Raw genomic sequence first — 23118 nt, forward strand, 5'->3', positions numbered from 1 at the left:
TGTGGGCAAAAAAATATCCTAAAACCATCCCAAGGCTTAAATTTAAAAATGAAATGGCCTAAAATTTGAAGACCTATGTGAAGATTCCCTAAAAAGGTGAACCAGCAGTTATTAATATCTTAAACTATAGGCAAAAATAACTTTACTACTTTTTATTAAAGGATAAGTTTTAATTAAATTGAATTTTTTTTACCTATTCATAACTAGTGGTTGCGACCCTAGCATTTAGGACCTCTGTATGCAAACGGGTAGGTAAATACAGAATAATTGCCTATAACCATCCCAGAACCTATGTCAAGCTTTTTACTATATAAAATGTAAGGTTTTACAGCTAGATACAAGGTGAGATAAAGGGAAAAGTAGGTTGCGGGTAAAATCCGTAAACGTTTTGTGTTTTAAGTTACAAACAGTCCTAGTAGAACGATAAAAATTTATGTTAACTTAAAAAAAAATGTCTATAGTTCTTTTCAATTAGAAATACATTACACATATTTAGTGAATATTATCGTTCTACTACTATTTTTAAGCCTTAAAACACACACCTTTACGGATTTTACCCGCAGCCTACTTTTCCCTTTATGGTCTATTACTCTACCTATTTCTTTTTAGGTTTCCATCATCCGTTGTGAAACCTAGTGGAATAGAATCTGCTTAAAGTCAATGATATGACACATGAAGAATAAGATAATCTAATATCTATCCAACCAAAAATACATATTTCCTCTTAAGAGTTGTATTATGTAATTTTTATACAAACACGTGTGCAAGTGATTTTGTCTCAATCAATATGATAATTTTAGACAGACATAGAAATTTTGAAAATCAGAACAGATTTTAGCAGATATGATTGAACCCATCTTTATATTTTAACCAAATGTTATATGCTTTCACATGCAAAAAGTGCCGTTTGACCGTTGAAATCCACCTACCCCCTTTATTATTGAAATAAAACACATGAAAAACTATCCACCTTATTTTCTTTGTATCTATAAAAGAACAAGGTACGTGGTCAAATGGCAATAAGAAAAAAAGCACAAAACTCAACATTTGCATTTTATGACTGATATCAAAGCAAAAACATTACTTACGAACCCATCTTTCTTTAAAACTGTTTATTACCTAATACCTATTACCAATTTTGAATAGGTATTTTTTAAGGTTTGGGGATTGGATATGAAAGATTAAAATTTTTGCCTCACTGTTCTTGCCCCTATTATTGTTATTCACACGGTATCATAATTCTGTATAAAGCTTCAATTAAAAATCTATCATTGACCTATCCTTGAACTCTTTTGAAAATGTGATATTTAGTTTATTTTAAAAATTAAGTATACAAACTTTATTTTGAAAATACTAGGTAGTGTTTAATACATTATATATCAATGTGATTTTTTAAATTGCAAATTTATATTTTTTTCATACAGCATAAAAATGGCGGACCTGGATTTTGTTACAAATGGATTTATCAAATTTCTTAAGGTAAATACTTTCGATATAAATGCAAAGCTTTTCATTAATTACGGGTTGTACATATTGCGTCTTTCTGTAACTACAAGAAATTTCTGGACGTAATAAAAAAAACCTAGTTAAAGTTCATTTATATTCAATTATCTTAATTGCGAACGTCGTGTATTTATGATATTCTACAAAAAAGCAATGATGACAAAATCCATAAGTAGCGAAGCTCATTAATTCTTAATTAATATCAGGAAAAAATTAACTATAGAGCGGTGTAATAAAAATCAACCCAATTATTGGGCAAATCTTGATGAAACTTGGTTGAGATATGATGAATGTGAACTTGTTTAATCCCAAAAAAATAGCGTTACGGACTGATTGACTGACGGACAGACAAAGTGAATTATAGAGTAGCTTTGTTAATAAAAAATATTTACAGGTTTACTACCCCAAGTACCCAAAGTACTAGGTATCCCTTTTGTTTTAGGACCAGAACACACCTTTGGACGAGTTAACAGAGAGAAATCTGGAAAATTTATATAAACTTATCTTCAAGGTAATTACTTTTTTTCTATCCTTATAAAATAGTAACAGGATGTCTGTGTGTTTATTTGTGTAACAAAGGATCTCGCTTACCGCTGAACTGATTTGATTTTTTCTTTACAGTGAATTTTCTTATCGTCCAGGAAAGGTATATTTGGGATCGTGCCTTCACCCTCCCAAGAGAAATAATCCCTTTAAAAATATACCCCTCAAAACGTTTTTTTCACTTCCTTCAAAATACAAAATCTTCCTGACTCCCCCTTTCCTTAAGTGCCCCTATAGGCCTCTAGAAGTGCATGTTGGTTTTCTTTTGAATGGAAATTTGAAAAAAAATTCTCTTTAGTTAAACATAATTGTCTTTATTCAATGCTTTATAAAATTTAAAATAATCCTTAACTAAACCTAACCTAATTTTTTTACAGTATGAGTTTGAAAGAAACCAACAAACAAATTTGGGAGACCTACAATATTCAGAACTTGCAAGGTAAACTTTTAAAACAAGAAAACTGAAGAAAAGTTAATTAAACAAGGATGACAGCATCCATAAAAGCAATGCTATAAAACGGTAGGATAAACGAACATTAACATTTGTATAGTGTAAAAACTGAATAAACAGAATATAAATGTATATAATCTAAACAATATTGTTAGTAAAATTGTTTAAAAACTGCCTAAATGGAGGTACTGTTTAAGGACATACTTACGTTTTTAGGGCTTGATTACAGAGATGCTTTTCTAATAATATTGTACCTTATAGTTAAAGGAATCAGTCTAAAAAAAATCAGATGAATTTTAAAATTACACATAAATAATAATTGTCAAAAAAGCTTAAAATTGACAATTATAACATGTTTGAATTGACGAAAAGAGCTAGCTATTAAGGACGGACCGACCCTAATTATAGAAAAGCTTTGCTTTTGAAAATCAGCACAGGCTATCATTACAGAAAGACCAACTGGCCGACAGAACACTTTCTGCTAAAATAAATGTTTAATAAGATGCTGAAGCGAGTTTTTTTTTCAACCAATCAATCATTTTTTTTCTTGTTTTAGACACATGCAGGGCAAAGGGCTGATGTCTGTAGCCGCGGAAGGAAAGGTCGTCTTTAATCTAAACTAAATATGTGGAGCATTTATGAAAGATTTTGTCAATTTTGCTGCTTTGAAAATGTAATTTCCCTCTTAATATGCCAATTTTCAGACATGCTGGTCATAAACATAATCCAAATTTGTAAAAATTTTGTGTAACTGTTCAAAGCATCAATTCTTATTTTAAACAACAATTCTAAAGTAGCGCAGCAAAGACTTACTATATAACAATAATTACATATTTGTACTTCAAGAGTCGACAATATTTTTCTTAGGTAGGTATTCAATATATGTCTTAGAATTGTTAATTCTTGGCAAATTTTGTAACTCTAATTCAACATGATAAAGTCCATTGGGATTTTAAGCAAACTATGCATTTAAATTCTCTCAGCAAACAAGCAAGATACAGTCAAATTCCATACTCTGACTTATTGACGTATGGTAATACCCTTATTATTTAGTAGCTGCGTTACTAATCAACAATAAAAACAAATATTAATTTCTTAAAACACCTTTCATTAAATGCCCCCTTTGAAAAAGTTTTGATTTTAAAATTTGATATTAATATTAATGTGATTGATAATTAATAAATGTGATATGTTATATATGTTTATATATGTTTAATTAAAGTTTAATAAATAATAAATAAAAATTTTAGTCAATATCGTTGATAAAAGAAGCTTTTCTACATATTTTACAGGTTTAATATAGCATAGTAACTCGATAGCAATTATATTTAGGGCCATTCTTCTACATTAAGAATCCACTTTTTAATGTATATTAAATAGAACTACTTTTAGACTTTTATAGTTATATTCGTTTTTGAGTTATAAAAAACTGCTACTATTTATTTTAAATTTTTCTTATGTTTTTGTCTGATTTTTAAAGCTTTCTGTTGTGGATGTTGATTTCCTTGTTATCAAAATCTAAGTTTGTTTTCCCTGTAAAAAGTTCAAATATGGCACCTGAGAAATGAATCATTAATCTTTAATAGTAAGTTTTTAAAATTGAGGCTTTTCTATGAAAAGGTTGGCCTGTCCGTAATGGTTAGCTCTTTTCGTTAATTTATACATGTTCTTATAATTTCAAACTTTGCATGATGATTCCTATAAAAAGTTAGGTACAATTTAGAAAGCGTAGCAACTCAATAACCGTTACCCGAAAGTCTGTACATCTGTTTATAACATGCTGATTTTTACTTTTTTGACAATAAATTTATATATGATATAATTATCCTATTTATTTTAATAAAACAAGGTAAAATGTTACATGAATAGCATCTCTATAATCAAGCCCTAAAAATTTAAGTATGTCCTTAAACAGTATCCTGTATTTAGGCAATTTTGCAACAAAATTTCAAAGTGTTAATGTTCGTTTGTCATACCATTACAGAGGTTCGCTTTTATTGATGTTGTCATCCTTGTTTACAATAATTAATAAACATATGGCTCAAAAGGACAAATTTAGCCACAGGAAACTTAGAAATGAAAAGATAACAACAAATGTCAATAAATCACTAGATATAAAATTTTTGAACAACTGTTTTTATTATAAGCCTGTTATTGTTTCTTGAAGTCACTAATTGCTTTTAATGGCATCGTATTAGACAGCTTTATGCGGATATGAAAAAAATTAATTATAAAATTAAAATCAGACTTTAAAGCCCGAATTAGATATTACTTTGTAGCTAGGTTGTGTTCGTCAAACAGATAGACGGACCCCGAACCACAGCACCATAAAATAATCCAAGTTGACAATTTCAGAACTAACCTAACTTACATAAAAAAATCCTATGAATTAGAATTGATTATAAATGATAAATGGATAATTAATTAGACTCAGGGTTGGGGAAATGGCAGTAAATAACCCCCCCCCCCCCCCCACCTTTCCAAATAAGAATTTATTATCTCCCTTACTGGTAGACGGTGAACGTTTGTTGGAGTGAAAAAAGTAGTATAGTTTTCGCGGATATTAAAAAGAAAACTTATATGATTAAAAACTGGTATTGATGTTATGATTTTTATTTAATATTCGTGTAGAATTGCTTGTAATACGATGGTATTCATGATTTTTCTGTATGGCTGAAAACCGGCTCTAATCAAGCAGATATTACTCTGTTTCGAAGCCATACTGAAGAAAATATTTTAAAAGACACCACCCTTTCACACCAAGCTGTTATAATTATAATCTAACAGGTGTTTAATAGTAGCACAGCTACTAATTAAGTTTTATCAAGCAAACTAAAATTATATAATTTAATCAAAATAGCTGAATTTTAACAGCATATCCAAAGCTGTAACAGAAACAGAACGTTTGTGTTGTAAGGCTTGGATAATAGATATAGTATAGATCCTCAAATAGTTAGTTGCAATAAGAACATAGTGTAGGAGCAATCTGGCCATGTTATTGGTAAGACGTGTAAACATTTTGGTACGAAAGGACAGTTATTTTTCAATTTATTCATCCTTATAATAAAGTAACAGGATGTCTTCAAGAAAGTAAAAGGTGTAACCCCCCCAAAAAAAAAAATTACTTTTAAAAAATCTATCATAAAAAATGGCCTTTGGTATTCCTCCCTTTTCAAGAGGCCTCTAGGTGCGTAGCCGCTAGTATATAATAAATCAGATATCAATAAATTTCTTAGAGATAGAATTGAAAAATCGTTATAAATTTTATCGCTTGTATTATTGGAATTATAATATTATAGGATTCATCTGATAGAAATCAATTTTTAAGTTTTAATGTATTTTGTGTCTGTCTGCTAATCTAGGGTACCAAAAGTTTGCAATGAACTGGAGCAATACTTTATTATTTCATGACATTTTCGCTTTTACCTGACATGTTCGTCCTTGCGTGCACTTGTTTATTATTTGCCATTTATAACTTAATTATTATTGATTTATTTATGAATAGTGAGTGATTAAGTGTGAATGCAGCATGACTTTCAAATTTAAACTTTTAATTTTTGTGATTGTTTTCTTGTTTGTTGCCTACCTAAGGTTTCAAATCTGTTGGAGAATTTCTCAAGGAAGATTAAAAATTATGTTGAATATTATCAACTATTTTATTGTTTAATTACAAAAAAAAATTTAAATCTAATTAAATAATTGGTGTATTTAATCTATTTTAAGATATATTATTGTTATTTTTCATATGCACAGCTATTTTATATTATTGCAAGTGGCAGCATATAATAACTCGAAATTTTAATGGGATGAAATAGCAGAAAAGAGACTAAAACCACCAAAGTACCTAATTGAATTCAGTCAATTCAGTGGTTAGCGATATCGTAACGTTTAGACAGAAAAGAAATAGGATATATTACTAAAATAAAACCTTTAGTTTAAGTTTGGAATTTATTTAAAATGTAAAGATTAATAAAAAATAGGATTTATGGTATTAATTTTTCAAAGCATTTTGGTTATTTGATGTAATTATCTTTAAATGTCCATCTATACAAAATAGTCATGTTGTTTTATCGTAAGTTTGACTTTGACGTAACATTTGATAAATAATATTGTATTCAAAATTTAATAATAAACAATATATTGTTGCAAATATTCTGCAACATTGTAAAAATGTCTGGCGCTTCACGCCGCTCCGACCAGAACAAGAACCATGAAAGGATTGCAAGGCAGTGTGTTTTGAAATGTGAAATTGTCTATACTTCAATGTTGTTAAGAAGAATAAAAGCTTGAATACAAAGTTTTCTTGAGTTATATGAAATGTTTAAATATATCAAACATAATGGAGGCACTGAGAGTTAAATTATAAAGGGTAATATATTTTTTCTGTTAAATATATTTTGCTTTAACATCTTTTTAAAAAAAGGTGGGGTATTCCACTAGCGTCATTCAAAGGTAGATTATTCACTAGCGTCATTTATTAATATTTATACAAATTTGTATAAATATAGTACTATAAATACACTCATATCAACATTTCCATATTTATATGTATATATTAATTTTTATATTGTTGATTATCTCATACAATGTTAATCAATATTATCAAAAAAAAAGGTAATTCTGAAGGTTGTGTAACATTCTTTTTATAACTTGGTTTATACAAAGTTATATCACAAATTTTAAAATTGAAACATAACTAAATGTTAAATCATTTTAACATTTGTATAATGATTTTTGCTAAAGTTAGTTAATTCTTTCTATATTAACATAACTTTCTCAAAATTATGAAAATAAAAGGTATTTCTAAAAATCTAATACTAAAGGTTAAATCATATCAATATTCATATAATAACTTTTGCTAAGTTGGTTAATTCTTACTATATTGACTAAACTTTATCAAGAATGCAAAACAAGGTGTATAAATTTTGAAAGTTGGTTAATTCTTACTATATTGACTAAACTTTCTCAAGAATGCAAAACAAGGTGTATAAATTTTGAAATACAACTAAAGGTTAAATCATTTTAACATTCGTATAATAACTTTTGCGAGTTAGTTAATTCTTTCTATATTAACATAGCTTGCTCAAGATTTTATATAAATAATAGGTATTTCTAAAACTCTAAAGCTAAAAGGTTGAACGTATTAGTTAAATAATTTATCAAAATATCAGGTTGAAAAACAAATTAAATACTCAAGTGTTTTGTAACTTCCCTTGGTAGATTTATATAAAACTGGCTAAAGACAGTCAAATAAATAAAATTGAAATATTTATCAAACAGTTAATATCATCCATATTTTATATAAAATATTTTCGTTTATATAATCAAACATGTCTCAGTCCGACGATGAGACATCTATTGGTATGCCACGCTTATTTAATCGTACTTTTGGGCGTTTTACAAACCAAAAACGTCCTCAAAGACAAGATCAGCAAAATTATCCTAGCAATAGTAAACAGATAAATACTTTGCAACAAAACATGTCACAAATGGCAACCATGATGGAAGATATGCAAAACACTTTACACAATTTAAGTGTTCAAGGTTCTGATACACAAAGTCCTAATTTTAGCCCCGGTAATAATAATAATAGATTTATGTCGACGGATGTTCAAATCAATGCTAAAGGACATAGAGATCAGAGTCCTACAGGAATGTCTAGAACTCATGCTAAGGAATTACTGACCTCATTAAATGAGTATGTTACATCTTCTAAAGAATTGGACGACAAACATAAGGAAATACTGACTGATCAAACTAGCAATCATATCAAAGAGATATTTAAAGCCCAAAAGCGTGAGGATGCTTTTAATACACCTCATATAAGGAGTTCAACTTATAATTGTCTGACCCCTACATTTTTACTTAATTCCCCGTCAACGTATAACGCAGATAAGGTATTTCTGAAAAATAAGGTGATATACAGGCAAATGATAAGTTTAGAGCATGTTGGTCTTAAAGCATTTTTGAAACAGTTAAATTCTTTTGATCTCAGAACTTTTACTCAATGCGAGTATAATTGCCTCATACATATGATGCTTTCAAGGGATCTTAAAGAAAAAATAGAAGTTAGCGGAGGTAGCCCGTTAGAATTGTCTACTTCTGATTACTTAGATAGGATTAACAGAAGTCTCAACGGAAACATTACTAATGCATTAGATTTTGATGAAAGATTTTCTAAGTTTAAACCAACTTCAAAAAACAATTTGTCGATAACTCATGAATATAAAAAATTTCTTGAAAATGTTTCAAATAATATAATTTCAGATGTTGAAAAACAACGTAAGATAGTTTCAGCTGTAATTAAGTTCATACCTTATAATATACGTCCATTACTTGATGCTACTGCAGCTCTCCAAGGAGGCAACATTACACTAGCAGCCTTCGAGAACTTCATCAGAACACATGAAAGTTCAATAGATAGGTTTTTGAATAAAAACAATTTAGTACAGAAGATTTATATAAAAAAGATTGATTCAAATTTCTTCGAACAAGATGTTTTTTCAGACCAGCTTTATGACCATTATGATGAAGGTAACCGTGATGATTATGACGATTATGCACACGACTCTCTAGATTATGCCCATGGTATTCATAAGATTAACAACTCATATCAATCTAGACTTACATTGAAATGCGATATTTGTAAAAGATGGGCTCATTCTGACAAAATGTGTATATTCAATGAAAATGATACCCTGAGACTTGCTAACTTAAAAAACACACATATCCGTCACTGCTTGCTTTGTAGAAGTTTGTCTCACAATGACACGGAATGTACGTATTTTACAGGTGTCAAACCATCTGCTACAAGCTGTAAACATTGCCAAGATGCAGGATATTTTCAATATCACCATTCAGTTGAAGCATGTATTAAAAATAATTTTTTAGAAAAAATCAAAGCCTCGGATTTAGCAAAATAAACAGCAAAAATTTAGAACAGAAAAATACTAATGCTAGTTTATGTAATGATGTAAATATTGTAGTTAATAATTGTTCAAATGAAATAAATAATAAGAATGTTTTTATAGATGATTGTTCTACGACTATTTCAGATGATTTATCTATCTTAAATAAAAAGGTTGATTCTTTTGTTCCCAATTTAGAAAATAAACCAATTGTTAATGTTTCTCAACAATCAGAAATTTTTGAAGAAGTTAATAATTATCAAATTGATTCTCAAACAACTAATACATTACCATATTCTAATAATGAAACCAATGGTAATATGGCGAACATTATAAATGTTCAAAATCATCCACCTGACAAATTCGATGATTTAATAAATAAGCGTTTCTCTACATCTAATGCCTCAATTGTTTATTTTAAGAAAATATATTCCATTATATCAAATGTGTATAACAAAAATAATGATGGTTTTGTTATGTGTGCATCTTATTTTTTGTATTTAATGATTATGTTTTCATGCGTATACCTAATTCATACAAACCCTTATCTTTCTACTTATATTTTTGGATTAATTATTCCTAGTTTGTGTTTTATATTTATTATGCGAGGATTGTTTCCAATTTGTACATACAAAAGAAAAAAATACCCAAAATTTTTAATTCCTAATAAGTTTAGAAAATCTTATATTGGACGCGAGTACAGCTCGTCTAAAGTAAAAATTAAGAAAAAACCTAAAACTGTTAATGACATTAAAAATCAAATCGTTTCTAAACTAAAAGTTAATACGGGGGTAGAACCATATATTTTTGATATTTTTTATAATGACACTAATTTAAAATATGAATTAGACACAGGGGCAAGCCAAAACATTATACAAAAAGACTATTTAGAAAGCAAAATTCCGGATTATGAAAAATACTTCTCTAAACATGTAAATTATCCTATCAGATCTGTAACTGGGCACACAATTAAAAACTGTGGGATTTACAAAATTCCTTTTATTGTACCAAATTATGGAAATATATGTTTAGATATATTAGTTGTCACTAACACGATACCATATTGTTTCTTATTAGGTAGGGATTTTATTAAAAATACAAATCTGACTATGATTTATGATAAATTAATAAAAGGTGTTAAATTAGCTTTTGGTGAAAAATTGAGTCCTAATATAAGAATTAATGATCATTTGAAATTTGCAGCTTTTGAATCTAAGAGTATTGTTGGTAAAATAATCAATAATAAACAGAATACATTGTACAGAATCAAAAATAGTATCCATAGTCCTTTGCATTTTGAACAAATAAAAAGGGAACAAAACAATATTTATATAAAAGTTGTTAACAAACTAAACAAACCATTGAAGCGTAAGATATCTTCAATTACCCTAATGGAAGAAATAAATAAATGTAACATGTCTATTTTTGAAAAATTATTGTGTCACCCTTATTTTAAAACCATATTTCCTATTTTATCTTATTTATACATACAATATTGGGTTATTCTCATAAATATAAAGCTAACAATTGACGACATTAATCAGGTAATACCAGCTTTTATTGTTACTTTTATAAACAATAGTTCGTTTTTTAAAATATTTTCTATATTTTCTAAACAATCAAATATTGATTACATATGTAATGTTCAATCTACAAATAGTATCGATGAAAATGAATTTTTTGAATCTTTTCAAAAAGATATGGATATTGGATTAAAAATCGAAGATATCATTCAAAGCAAATTATTAACACTAAATGAGATAAAATCAAAGTTGTCTTGTCAGTTTGAATGTGTTAAACATCGCATAGCTAACTTATTATACGATTTACAAATTTACTCAAAACATACCTTTGATTGTGGGACCCTTAACGAAGATTTAATTCCCAAAATGAGTATTAAATTAAATGCCCCCATTTTCAAAAATACAAAACCATACAATCTTAAAGAAGAGGACCGTAAAGCGGTGGATAAATTTTTTGACCTTTTACTTGAGCACGGGTACGCTTCTGTAGCCCCCCCCAGTCAAAGTTTCGGTAATCCTGTATTTACTGTCCCTAGCAGGTCCGATGATGGCAGTAATATGCCTAGGATAATAATCGATGCAAAATTCAGCAATGAAGCCATTTCAGGGGGTAGCACAGCATCTTTGCCAGATTACAAAAATCTTTTAGGTCCCATAGTTCAGAAAGCTCGTTTTATAACAACTATAGATCTTAAAAAGTGTTTTTATTCAATATTGGTCGATGAACAGAGTAAATTATCCGGTGCCATGAACGTCCTTACAGAACGTGGGGCGTTCGTGATGCACCGAGCGTTAACAGGATTTTGCCAAACACCTTCTTATGTAACTCAAACTTTTCAAAAATATTTACATCTTGATGAGAAAGGAAAATTAGATTTTATACAAAATTTACTTATTTTTATGGATGATTTGATACTTTATTCGGAATCTAACGAAACATTAGAAGAGCATATGTTAAATGTAGAAAAGTTATTAAAGAGATTACATCTCATTGGCGTAAAAATTTCTCCATCCAAATGTACAATAGCATGCGATTTAGATAGTCAAGAAGAAATACATATCTTAGGCTATAAAATTAAAAATAGAAATATCTCTTGTCCTGATAAAAAAATAAATGAAATATGTAATTTAGGAGAACCAGATTCGTTAAAAAAAATGCAAAGTCTCTTAGGTAAAATAAACTATTATAGATCTATATTCCCATTGCCTATTCATGAACAATGTAATATACTTTATAAAAAGTTAAATCCCTTTACATATGATGTTGAAGCAAAAAAAGCTTTTTTTAAAATTAAAGAACTATTGAGTAATGCAGAACGCAACATAAATGTGCGACACGATAACAGTATAAATGTATTGCTTACTGACGCAAGTCATTATAGTATTGGATCTGTATTATTAAGTGTAAACATGGTTGAATGCGTTAAAACTTTTCAAATACAATCTTTTCCTTTTTCTTTTCAAATAAATCATCTGTATCCTTCCGAAACTGAATACATTTACCTATGCGATAATTTAATTGAATGCATTATAAAATCAGCTAAAAAATTGCATTACAAAGCGTTTTCGGATGATTTATCTGCTTCCTTGCATTTAATATATACTTCATGCAATCTTTTTGAACAAGAGTTGATTGAATTCTTACCATATTTGAACAATAAAAATGAATATCTAAATTATGTACATAATGAACTATTTTGTAAAAATATTGAAGATTTAACTAATGATTATTTGTTCTCAAACCCATTTATAATGACATATATTTTGTTTGGTTTAAGTAAAACACTAAACACCACTTTGATTGTTTCAAGTGATTGTGGAACAATAACAATAGGAAAATATAAAGAACAATTGTGTTTTTTAATACATGATGACGTCGCTTACGGTTTAAATATAAAAGAAACACAGGCTCATTTAACTAAAACAATTATGCGTTTCAGTCCGAATTTGATCACAAATAATGAATTTAAGGTTTATTTTCTTAAAATGATAAAAGAAAACACATATGAAATAAACAAATATTTAATAAACATTGTAGGATTTTATAGTAAAGCAATGCCAATGGGTTGTATACAAAAAACCGGTATAGCATGCCTTGAAATTTTTAGCGTGTATAAAGGTCTCAAACATTTTGAACCTTATATAACAAACAAAGTTACTTATTTACTTTTGGACAGCATGGTCGTTAAATCATTATTGACTAAACAAAAACCTAGCAAAAGATCAACAACATTAGATAATTTAGCTAATCGCCTTTATTTTTGGTACAAGGGCACAGCATTATTTTTCATTCATGTCTCTGATCACCAAAATTTAGCTGATGTATGGTCAAGATTATGTCCAATTGAAATTTCGACATTTAATAATGAAATTAAACCTTTCTATCAAGACGATTATTTAACAATATCAGAATTTAAAGTTTTACAAAATAATGCAATTAACTCAATTACAACAGAAAAAGATAACAAAATAGAATTTAAAAGGTTTCCCCACATAGGAAAATACTTTGTAGAAAAATTTAAAAGTTTTTTTTCAACACACGAATTTATTAAATTACAATTACAGGAAAAAAAGGTGTCTGATATGTTACCACACTCTGTTAAATATTTTCAAAATAAAATCATATTACCCCAAGTTCTTTACTTACCTTTTATATCTTTCATACATTATTCGTTAATGCATATTGGAATTCAAAAACTTTGGACTTACGTAAACACTTATTACTATTTTAACAATAAAAAATTAGCTAAAATGATTTGTGACAATTTAACTTCGAGCTGCGTTTATTGTATTAAAAATAAACCTAACACGCTCAGACTAAAAGAAGGGTTTACTTTTGATAATTCTATAAAAAGCCCTAATACTTTAATTTTTTCGGATCTTTTAGAATTCCCCAACGTCAGAAAAAAAGACCCTAAAGCGCTATTGATAATAAAGGATGTTTATTCTAAATACACAACAATTTATATTCTGCAAACAAAAACGTCACAAGCTATAATAAACTGTTTAGCGAATTATTTCTCAGTTCATGATATTTGTAAAAGTTTTATTAGCGATAATGCATCAATATACAAAAGTAAACAGATATTAAAATATTTTAAAAACTTAAACATTAGAGTTTTAAATAGCAGTGTGTTAAAATCTAAAAGCAGGGGCTTTATAGAGAGGGTCGTAAGATCAACAAATGAACTTATTCGTTTTTACAGATCATCATACACTTCTTTAGATATAAGTCACATTTTGTCAGTCGCTTCAAGTATGATTAACAAAATACCGTTTCATAAAGAAAAATTGTCGCCCTATAATATACATTTTCAATCCACTACAGGCCTTATGGACGGAGATTATTTGGATCCTACTACAAATATTTTTGAATACAAATTTAATGAAAAATTCGGTTCTTACTCACTTGAGTACAGGCAAGAGTTAGAAAAAATGATAATCGACTGTCATACTCGAGTTAAAGAATATAAATTCAAAAATTCTTTAAAAAGAAATAAAAATAGAATTTTCCATAATCTTTATATAAACGATATAGTTGTAGTAAAAACAAATGATAAAGGATATGAATATAAATATCGCCCGATATTCGGTTTAGTTCCATACAAAATTATGAAAAGTAATAAATACGTCCTAGAACTAGAAAATCAATTCTCTAAACAAGTTGTTTATAGGCATGTCTCTCATGTGAAAAAGATAGATTTTGAAAAACTGTCAAAACTAGAAATAGAAGATTTTTTAGCAAGGTCTCTTTCGCTTCTCACTCTATCCAATTTAGATGAAATGTTTGAAATACCAGTAATGATACCACGAAAATTACGTAATAAGATTAAATTAGACAACATTGATGAAAACTCATCTTCTAGCGATGACGATGACACACCTTTAAATAACCAAGCAAATGGTTCTACTCTACCTACCTTAATAGAGGTAGATGAAATAGAGGATTAAATATGTTTTTAGTTAGATTTTCAGTATGTAATATATTGTAACAGTTGACCATAGCTATTGTTTTCTTACTATATTCAATAGCTATTTATTTTATATTCTTAATAAGCTTTCTTACCATAAGCTTTATTATAACTCTGTATATAAAAATCGTAACAATCATAGCTATTGATTTCTTACCATAGTCAAAAGCTAATTGTTTTATATTAATAATAAAATCTCATTCCATAAGCCTTCTTACCATAAGCTTTTGCGAGTATTATAGTGTTTAAATTTAACTTTGTAAATTTATGGTCATAAGAAATTGAATATTTTGCACCTGTTACATGGTATATTAAATTCTTTCTATATTTAAATATATCCACCTTATAATGTATATAACCTGAAATATAATAAATTATGTTGAATTCTTTCTATATTCAAATATATCCGAATTATAATGTATATCCAAGATATTTCACGAATTGTAAACTTTAATCTAAATGACGCTAGTGATAAAATATAAAATGTTCATACAGGGGAAAAAAAACGCTTAAAATATGTAATCATAAACCCTAATAAATATTATGTTTCAGTTGTTGCCCTAAAAAGAAAGCCCATCAGTCAAGTTTTCTTCATATAACTGCCTCTATAAGAGGTAACTTTATTTTATTAGCTGTTCTTTTAAACTTAGTTCAACCCCACCTTAACTGGTTGGATGGTTGGAAGATGGGGGTGAACTAAGTATAGTATGTAAAAAAGGGGCGGCCTGTATATAACAATAGTCTAGCCGCAAACTTATAACAAACCAACTTGCAAATTCCATTAAAGAGGGGAAGCAAGGCGTACAAGGCTAAAAAAGGGTATAGTCATACATTACACAGCATGACTGAATCAAACCAGCCATACAAGGTTTGCAAAAAGGTGTTTTTACATGATAATCCAATTGAAATTTTTATTTAGGATATGGATTTGTGTTAGAACTTCACCTCTTATAATATATGAGTAGATTGAATATGTATCTCTAAAGGTAAATTATTTTACCCCACACAAAATATCCTTAATATGATTATACAAGCGATTAATAACAATATTCTGAGACCATTTAGTATTTCATCGTTAAACGTTAATCTGTTTTCAACAGGCAATTAATAACATATTCTACAAAATTTTTACGGTGTTTAAAACGCTATCCTACAATTTGTACGGTTTTTAACAAACATACTTAATTATACTAGCTCCAAGCTAGACACTTTCACAATTTAAACTTCAACAAAGTACACTCAGAATAATATTTAATGTTAAAATTATAAGCAAAACTATTCCAAAATAATTCTTATTATTTCAGGGGTGACCACTATCAGACAAATGATAAGAACACTAATAACTCAACTAAGGTATATTTTGAAATAAACTATTGTTTGTTTATTAATACATAAATATACCCATTGAATTTTTAATTTATAAGCTTTAAACAACCATTGTATTGTTTACATAAATAAATATTTTTAAATATTGAGTAATGAACAGTAACAACAACTATAACAAACTTATTAATTTATTAATTTTAGTTAGACATACATATTTTTAAAAAAAGAACTGGTTTACAAAAAAGATACTAACAATCAACAATTATTAAAACTAAATTCTAAAGACAAATATGTTGAAAAGAAAAGCAAACATTAAGTTTAACAGTTTAGCAGATAAATTTACCTCATGGATTATGTTCAATAGATACCTTTATGTTCAATAGAAAAGCTATGTTCAATAGATTATGCCCAATAATAATCGCTTTAAATTCAAATATTAGGATTACAAAGGTTTTATGGCTTCTGGTCTATTTTCGCTCAAACATAAAAGAAATTCAGGATTAACGGTATCACCTGAACTTTTACACATATACAAATGGTTGTTGATTTTGGCTAAAGCAAGGGAGGGATCGAATGAATTATCGGATTGATCAATTAAAACGTTTGTTTCAGGGATAGGATGGTTTAAGTTAATTTCCTGAGTTGGTCGTTGCTGCCTCATAAGAGTACTCTGCCGTATTTTGAACTGCTCAACCTTGACCTCCGCTAATCTCTCTGCCTGAGTCTCCAGACGCACGTTCTTCTCGTCTTGACGTCTTTTCCGGTAAGCTCTAGATTTGTCTAAGATAAAGGCTAACATCCGGATCACTTCCAAACAAGTCTAAAACAAATAAAATTATTGAAAGTTTTTTTCTATTTCTTTTTTAAAAAAAGCTAAAGGATTTTTAACACAAAAGAAAAATAAAACACCTTTAGATGAAGGTGATAAAACAAAAACAAATTAAAAATTAATCTTACAAAAAATCAGGTGTTTAAAAGAAAACAAACAAAAAGCTACCTTAGTAAGTTGCTTTAAAAAACACACGAAATATGCCCTTAGTACAGGTATACAAGTGTACATATATTTTTCACAGGCGGGTGTATCCCTTAGTCCCGGACTTCTTATTATGAAAAAAAGAAGAAAAATGGCCGTCACTTATTAGTAAAGTCAAAAAGTGTGAAAATATATTTAAAATGGATATTTGTAATAATCGTTTCGCTTTTTAAAAAAAAGATCTAAAATGACTTACTGTAATACAAGCTAGAGTCAAAAGAACAAAAACAAGGGCAGATTGTTCTCCGCAAGCATCATTCTTGGAATTTACTTTCTCCTAAAATAAAACTTATTAATAAATATATTAGATAATACATTAAAAAATATATCATTTTTTCATATATCTGCACAAATATATCTGCGCAAAGGATAAATATGATATATATATTTCGTAACCGATTTACATTAATATACATATTTTTATTTTTATATGTCTACATAAAGTACAGATATGGTATAATTATTTCATAAACAAATTGTCTACACATTCCCATAAACCTTGATATGGTAACAATTTTGTAGACAATTTAGTAACGGTTTTTCATTGGGTTTCGCGATTCTTGAAAATTCAAATCTCAGATAGTGCATCATGTTTTTACGATACTCACACAAACAATAAAGTGCGCGATAATTAAATTCTATCTTCCTATTTTTTCAAGTAAATAGCGTTTTTATGCTTAAAAACATCCCGACAGATTACAAAAAAGTAGTGGGAATTACATGTTAATGTAAATTAATAATGTTTTTGAAATTAAAATCCCAAAAAAACCGAACATCTAGGTATAAAATTTTCGGTTTTTCGAGTGAGCGCTACATTAATCGGAGCGCCGAATATCAAAGTTTAATTCATAGATACTACAACCCATTTTCAAGACACAAAATATACATACATATATACATGTATATAAACATTTAAATATAATTCATTTTCATTAAACAAATTTCAAAGCTGTATTTAAGGCAATCTATTCGAATTTTAAACGTAATATTTAAGCTAAATTGACTTTAATTTTATGTACTATAAGTTCAATGTATATATACAAACATTGTTTTATTTTAGGTGAACTTGATATCATTAAATATAATTAAACAAGAACAACACACATACAAGTTTGTAAAAAGGTAACATTTAAATAGAAATAAAGAATCTAATCTTTTTTAACTTACCTGATAAGTTGCAAATGATGAATACACCGCATTTGTCAAGCGGTGGTTAAAGTTTAGGTTGTAGTGCTTAGTATCGTTCCAGTGATCACTAAAATTAAATTAATAAAATAAATTACTACCATATTATCAGTCTGATAAAGTAACATATCGTTCCAGTGATAACCGAATGAAATCAATAAATTATTATCAAACAGTCGAAATTTAAAATAGATAATTAAGAGACCATAGATAAAATTAAGGAAAAATTTAATTGTATTTTTTTTAAATATAATTAGATATTCAACATAAGTACTAAAAACAAATATGAACCTAAAAAATGAAATGAGATGAATTTGTAATAAAACATTACCTTAAGCCTATGAATATAGCATTCAACTTTTCCACAGTTTGGTTTTGCACATTAAGCATACCGTTGTACGCTTCACACTTGCTGGCACAATCGTCAGCGTTACTGCACAGCATTTTTGTAACTAAAAATACTTCCACATTATATCTGAAAATAAAATGCTCATCACTATGATTTTATTTAAAATAAAAACTAAAACAATTATATTATAGTGATACAAAATATAATATTTAGGTAGAATCAGAGCCATTCTCTATTTTGACAGAAGAAGGATCAGATTTGACAGCGTTAAAATTTCTTAGCTCCGTCGCAGGTACTTCCTTTTTGCGCTTATTCTTTTGCTGCGCTCGAACTAAAATATAAAAATAGTAACATAAAAATGTCAGTGATGAATTTACTACATCAATAGTAAAAATTAATTGAAATTCGCTCTGTTAATTATGCAATACAACTAGAAAATTGTTATGTGATATATACAAAAACAATAAAAATAATTATGGATCAATATTCACGCGCCTTTCTATTTACTGCGCTAAAAACGAAAATTACAAATATTATATACATCATATTAAAATTTTTAAGTGTATATTAATTTCAGAAAAGAATAACCATGGATACATCATTTGAAAAAACAAAGCTTTGGACCCTGGAGAATAAGAAGTATAATATAAACGGCAAGGTAAACGCCGCTCCTGACCAAGCAACAAACTTTGAACAATTTGAAATGCACAATCTAGAATCATCTATTAAAGGAACGCTGATTTTGACTTATAGACCACACATAGATGCTAACCGCAGTAGAGACTTTGAAAGACTTCAGTACAAGGAACTGGAGCAAAACGAAAACCTGATAAATAATTTCATAAACTTGTCTCAACGTCTCAACATTGATGATTGTATGAAAGGCGTGTACTGTAACATAAGAGATCACTTAACAAAACAAATGGAAAAAAAGAACTTCTTTGACTGCATAATTGTAGATATCAACATGTTTGACTATGGTTCAAAATCTTCAGACATACAAGGCCATTTTCCTTTGCACCCTAAAGAAAGCAGTGATAAAAATGCTGAAAATAAAATACCTGATTATCGAGGTAACTTTCCCACAATGTCTCAATTAAGAAAGGTCGCAGTTATTATTCAAAATATTCACTTTGCCTGTGAAAAATACTTAATTGGGCGAAAGGAAATCCAAGTAGTCTATAACGAGGCACTGATGTGCAGTCGTTTCGACCTAAACCCATTTACTGTGAAAAGTGTAATACAATTAGAACATTATGTACAATTGTGTGATACAATTCTTATGCAATTAGTAGACGAGATAAAACAAATCGATCCTGAACTAGTAGAAAAAAACATGAATTTTGTGACTACTGAAGCTATATCCTCTGCTCTGTGCCTTTTTACCTCAGATTTGAAAAGATATTTAGAACCAGAATATTACAACAGACCTGGACTTCTGTGTCTTCACGGAGCGTTACAGTTTAGACACGGTTTCCAATACAAACAGAGTTTAAAAGCAATGCTTTTTACATATAGTCTGATTAAAAATAACGCTATAACCAGTTATTTGCATAGGTTAAGCGAAGATCCTGAAGTAAACCTAGCCAATTTTCCTAAAGAAAATAAGAATGTAGCGTACGTTCAAAGCTACCAACGTTTTTTTGGGACAAGAGGATACGTGAGATGGCTATCTTCTTTATGCACAGCATACAAAGATAACGTAGGAAATAGGTTTCCCCTTCCTCCACCTGTAATAATAGCTTACAATGAAGAAAAATTGAAAAATTATCATTTATACAAACCTAGCACAAAACCTGTTTGGAATGATCCTATAGGTGATAGTGTTGAATCAGTTGCTCAAGTCATGGTAACCTACCCTCTCAAAATCAATGCTATCCACGTTTTTAAACCTAAACCTGAAACCAGCAAAAACCTTGCTCAAAAAGCAAAACCGTCAGGTCGTAAAAGATCATGAAACCTCTCTACAGATAAAGATCAAATTGAAATAATAGAATTGGATAAAGAGGATGGGCCACAAATATTGGAGCCTGAATAGCAAAAAAGCGCTAATGTTGAGATTTTGAATATTTGTAACAAAATTTTAACTCAAACAAATGATTTAAAACCTCTGAGACAAGATATAACAAACCTTTCTGCTCAACTCAGCAAAACAAAAATAGACAGCAACACAGAAGAATTGAAGCAAGAATCTAGTTTACTAAGAGATAAAATAGATAAAATGACATCAGAAAACATATCAACTATGGAAAAGTGGAATAGTGAGAAATTAAATCTGTACAATGAAATAGAGAAACTAAAATCAGAAAACAAATCATTGACAAACGTTAATAAAACATTAACAGAACAGAATATAGTAAGATTGAATGTATCAAATGAAAATGACAATCTTAGTGAGCAATTACAAAATCTCTCTCAAATAATTGAAAACATTAAAACTATGTATGACATAAGAGAAACATCGCAAGTAATAAACGCGTTGTACAATGCAAAAAAACAATATGAAGAAATAATATCAAACCAATCTCAAGCAACTATAAACTCAGATTCTACACTAACAGAAAAAATAAACAAAATTCATGCTACAAATGTGGAAATTACAGAAAAACTAAACAAATCTGTTGAAGAAACTGCTGATTTAAAAGACAAACTTAAGGATGCTAAAGAATTTATGTTGGTAATGTCAACCCAACTTCCAATATGCTACCCTAAAATAGATGAATCATTTATAGATGAACCAACATTGCATAGCCTGCGACATACTTGGCTGAAAAATGAATTTACTATTGCACAAGAAAGAAGCAACAAAAGTCTTCAATTCACCAAACAAATAATAGACTTCCTAAATACAGCATCAGACAATACAAACAATGAATTTAAAAATAAATCAGAAAAGGAACGTGCACAAATTATATCTAGCGCTATAATCCAAGTCCTCAAAGATAGCATAGTAATGGAAAATTTAAACAATGGTCAAGACTTTATAGAAGCTACCATAGCACACACCAACCTACTAACTTGGCCAACTCCAAATCAATCAAGTGCCCAAACAAACAAAAAAAAGAAAAATTAATACACTTGTATAGGCTAAATTGTTAACAAAAGAAAAATACTTTTGATATGTAGCACCCTAAAGTTATAGTAACAATAGAACTATGTCTTCAGCGCCGTATCAAAGTATGAATTCATTTTGATACAGATAAAAATAATTGTATACTATAATATTAAAGTCATGTTAATATAATGAAAACGATATATTTGTACTGGATTCTTTCAATTATAATCCATTCACATTAGTATGGTTCAAAGACGTAAAATATGAATATAAAATTACATATTATATACATGACAGGTTTCTTTCACTTATAATCCTTTCATGTTAATTTTTAATTGAAAATCAGGTAAATATTAAATAATAATAAATCAGTATGTAAAATTGCTGAATTATTGTGTCGAAATAGCATTTCGTTCAATTGAAATTGCATAAAAGTTGAATAATATCTTCAATTATCATTATCTTAACCAATTTTAAAATTGTTTGATTATAATAATCATTATATTTGTTGTATCAGAATCTATAGTAAATTCAAAGTCGTGTAATTATAAAAGACAAGTTACGTATTATATACATGACGGATTCGTTCAATTATAATCCTTAAGTATCAGTTTATAATTTAAAATCGTGTAACTATTGAATAATAATGTGTTGTTGAATAACTTACTACTCTAATATATCAATTTAGCATTTCTTTCAATTATAATTGCTAATATTTAAAAAAATGTAATGTTATGTTAAAAAACTTGCTACTCTACTGTATCAAATTAGCATTTCCTTCAATTATAAATGCTAATATTAAAAACTATAGTATATCAAACAAGTTGTGTAATTATAAAAAACAAGTTACTCATTATATACATGACAGATTCATTCATTTATAATCCTTATATATCAGTTTATGATTTAAAATCGTGTAACTATTAAATAATAATGTGTTGTTGAATAACTTACTACTCTACTATATCAATTTAGCATTTCTTTCAATTATAAATGCTAATATTAAAAAATGCCTTCAAATATTATTATTTTAACTAGCTTAAATTGTTTAAATTGGTAAATTATATTATCATTCTAACAATAAACATAAAAAAGCGTTAGACTTTACTTTAATAAAAATTATTTACCTTTAATAAGTAGCGCAGCTGTAATGATTAGCCCATATGCTAACAGGGCAGCCACTATAGCATACAAAGAGGTCATACCAGAATCTCCTTCATCGCTCTTAGTAGATAACCAATTTACCGCCACTCGTCCGCAAGATATATGGG

General features: G+C 28.4%; 1 protein-coding gene and 1 long non-coding RNA gene across 8 annotated transcripts in view; both read left to right on the top strand.

The window, feature by feature from the left end:
• The window catches only part of LOC145323846 (uncharacterized), a 33236-nt gene extending 31804 nt beyond the window's left edge, over positions 1–1432 (top strand). For all 7 annotated transcript variants that reach the window (XM_080166422.1, XM_080166418.1, XM_080166416.1 and 4 more), the window contains one exon: positions 610–1432. In XM_080166422.1, coding sequence (XP_080022548.1) covers positions 610–655 — 46 coding nt within the window. In that variant the 3' untranslated portion in view covers positions 656–1432. The remainder of the gene's footprint in view (positions 1–609) is intronic.
• Positions 1360–3741, top strand: LOC145323848 (uncharacterized). Its single transcript, XR_013881120.1, has 4 exons — positions 1360–1479; positions 1946–2014; positions 2424–2485; positions 3054–3741. It is a non-coding gene; the product is annotated as an uncharacterized LOC145323848 (long non-coding RNA).
• The last annotated feature ends 19377 nt before the right edge of the window (positions 3742–23118 follow it).

The sequence above is a fragment of the Acartia tonsa genome, chromosome 7 (assembly GCF_053477335.1).
Source record: "Acartia tonsa isolate MP-2025a chromosome 7, ASM5347733v1, whole genome shotgun sequence".
Classification (NCBI taxonomy): Eukaryota; Metazoa; Arthropoda; class Copepoda; order Calanoida; family Acartiidae; genus Acartia; species Acartia tonsa.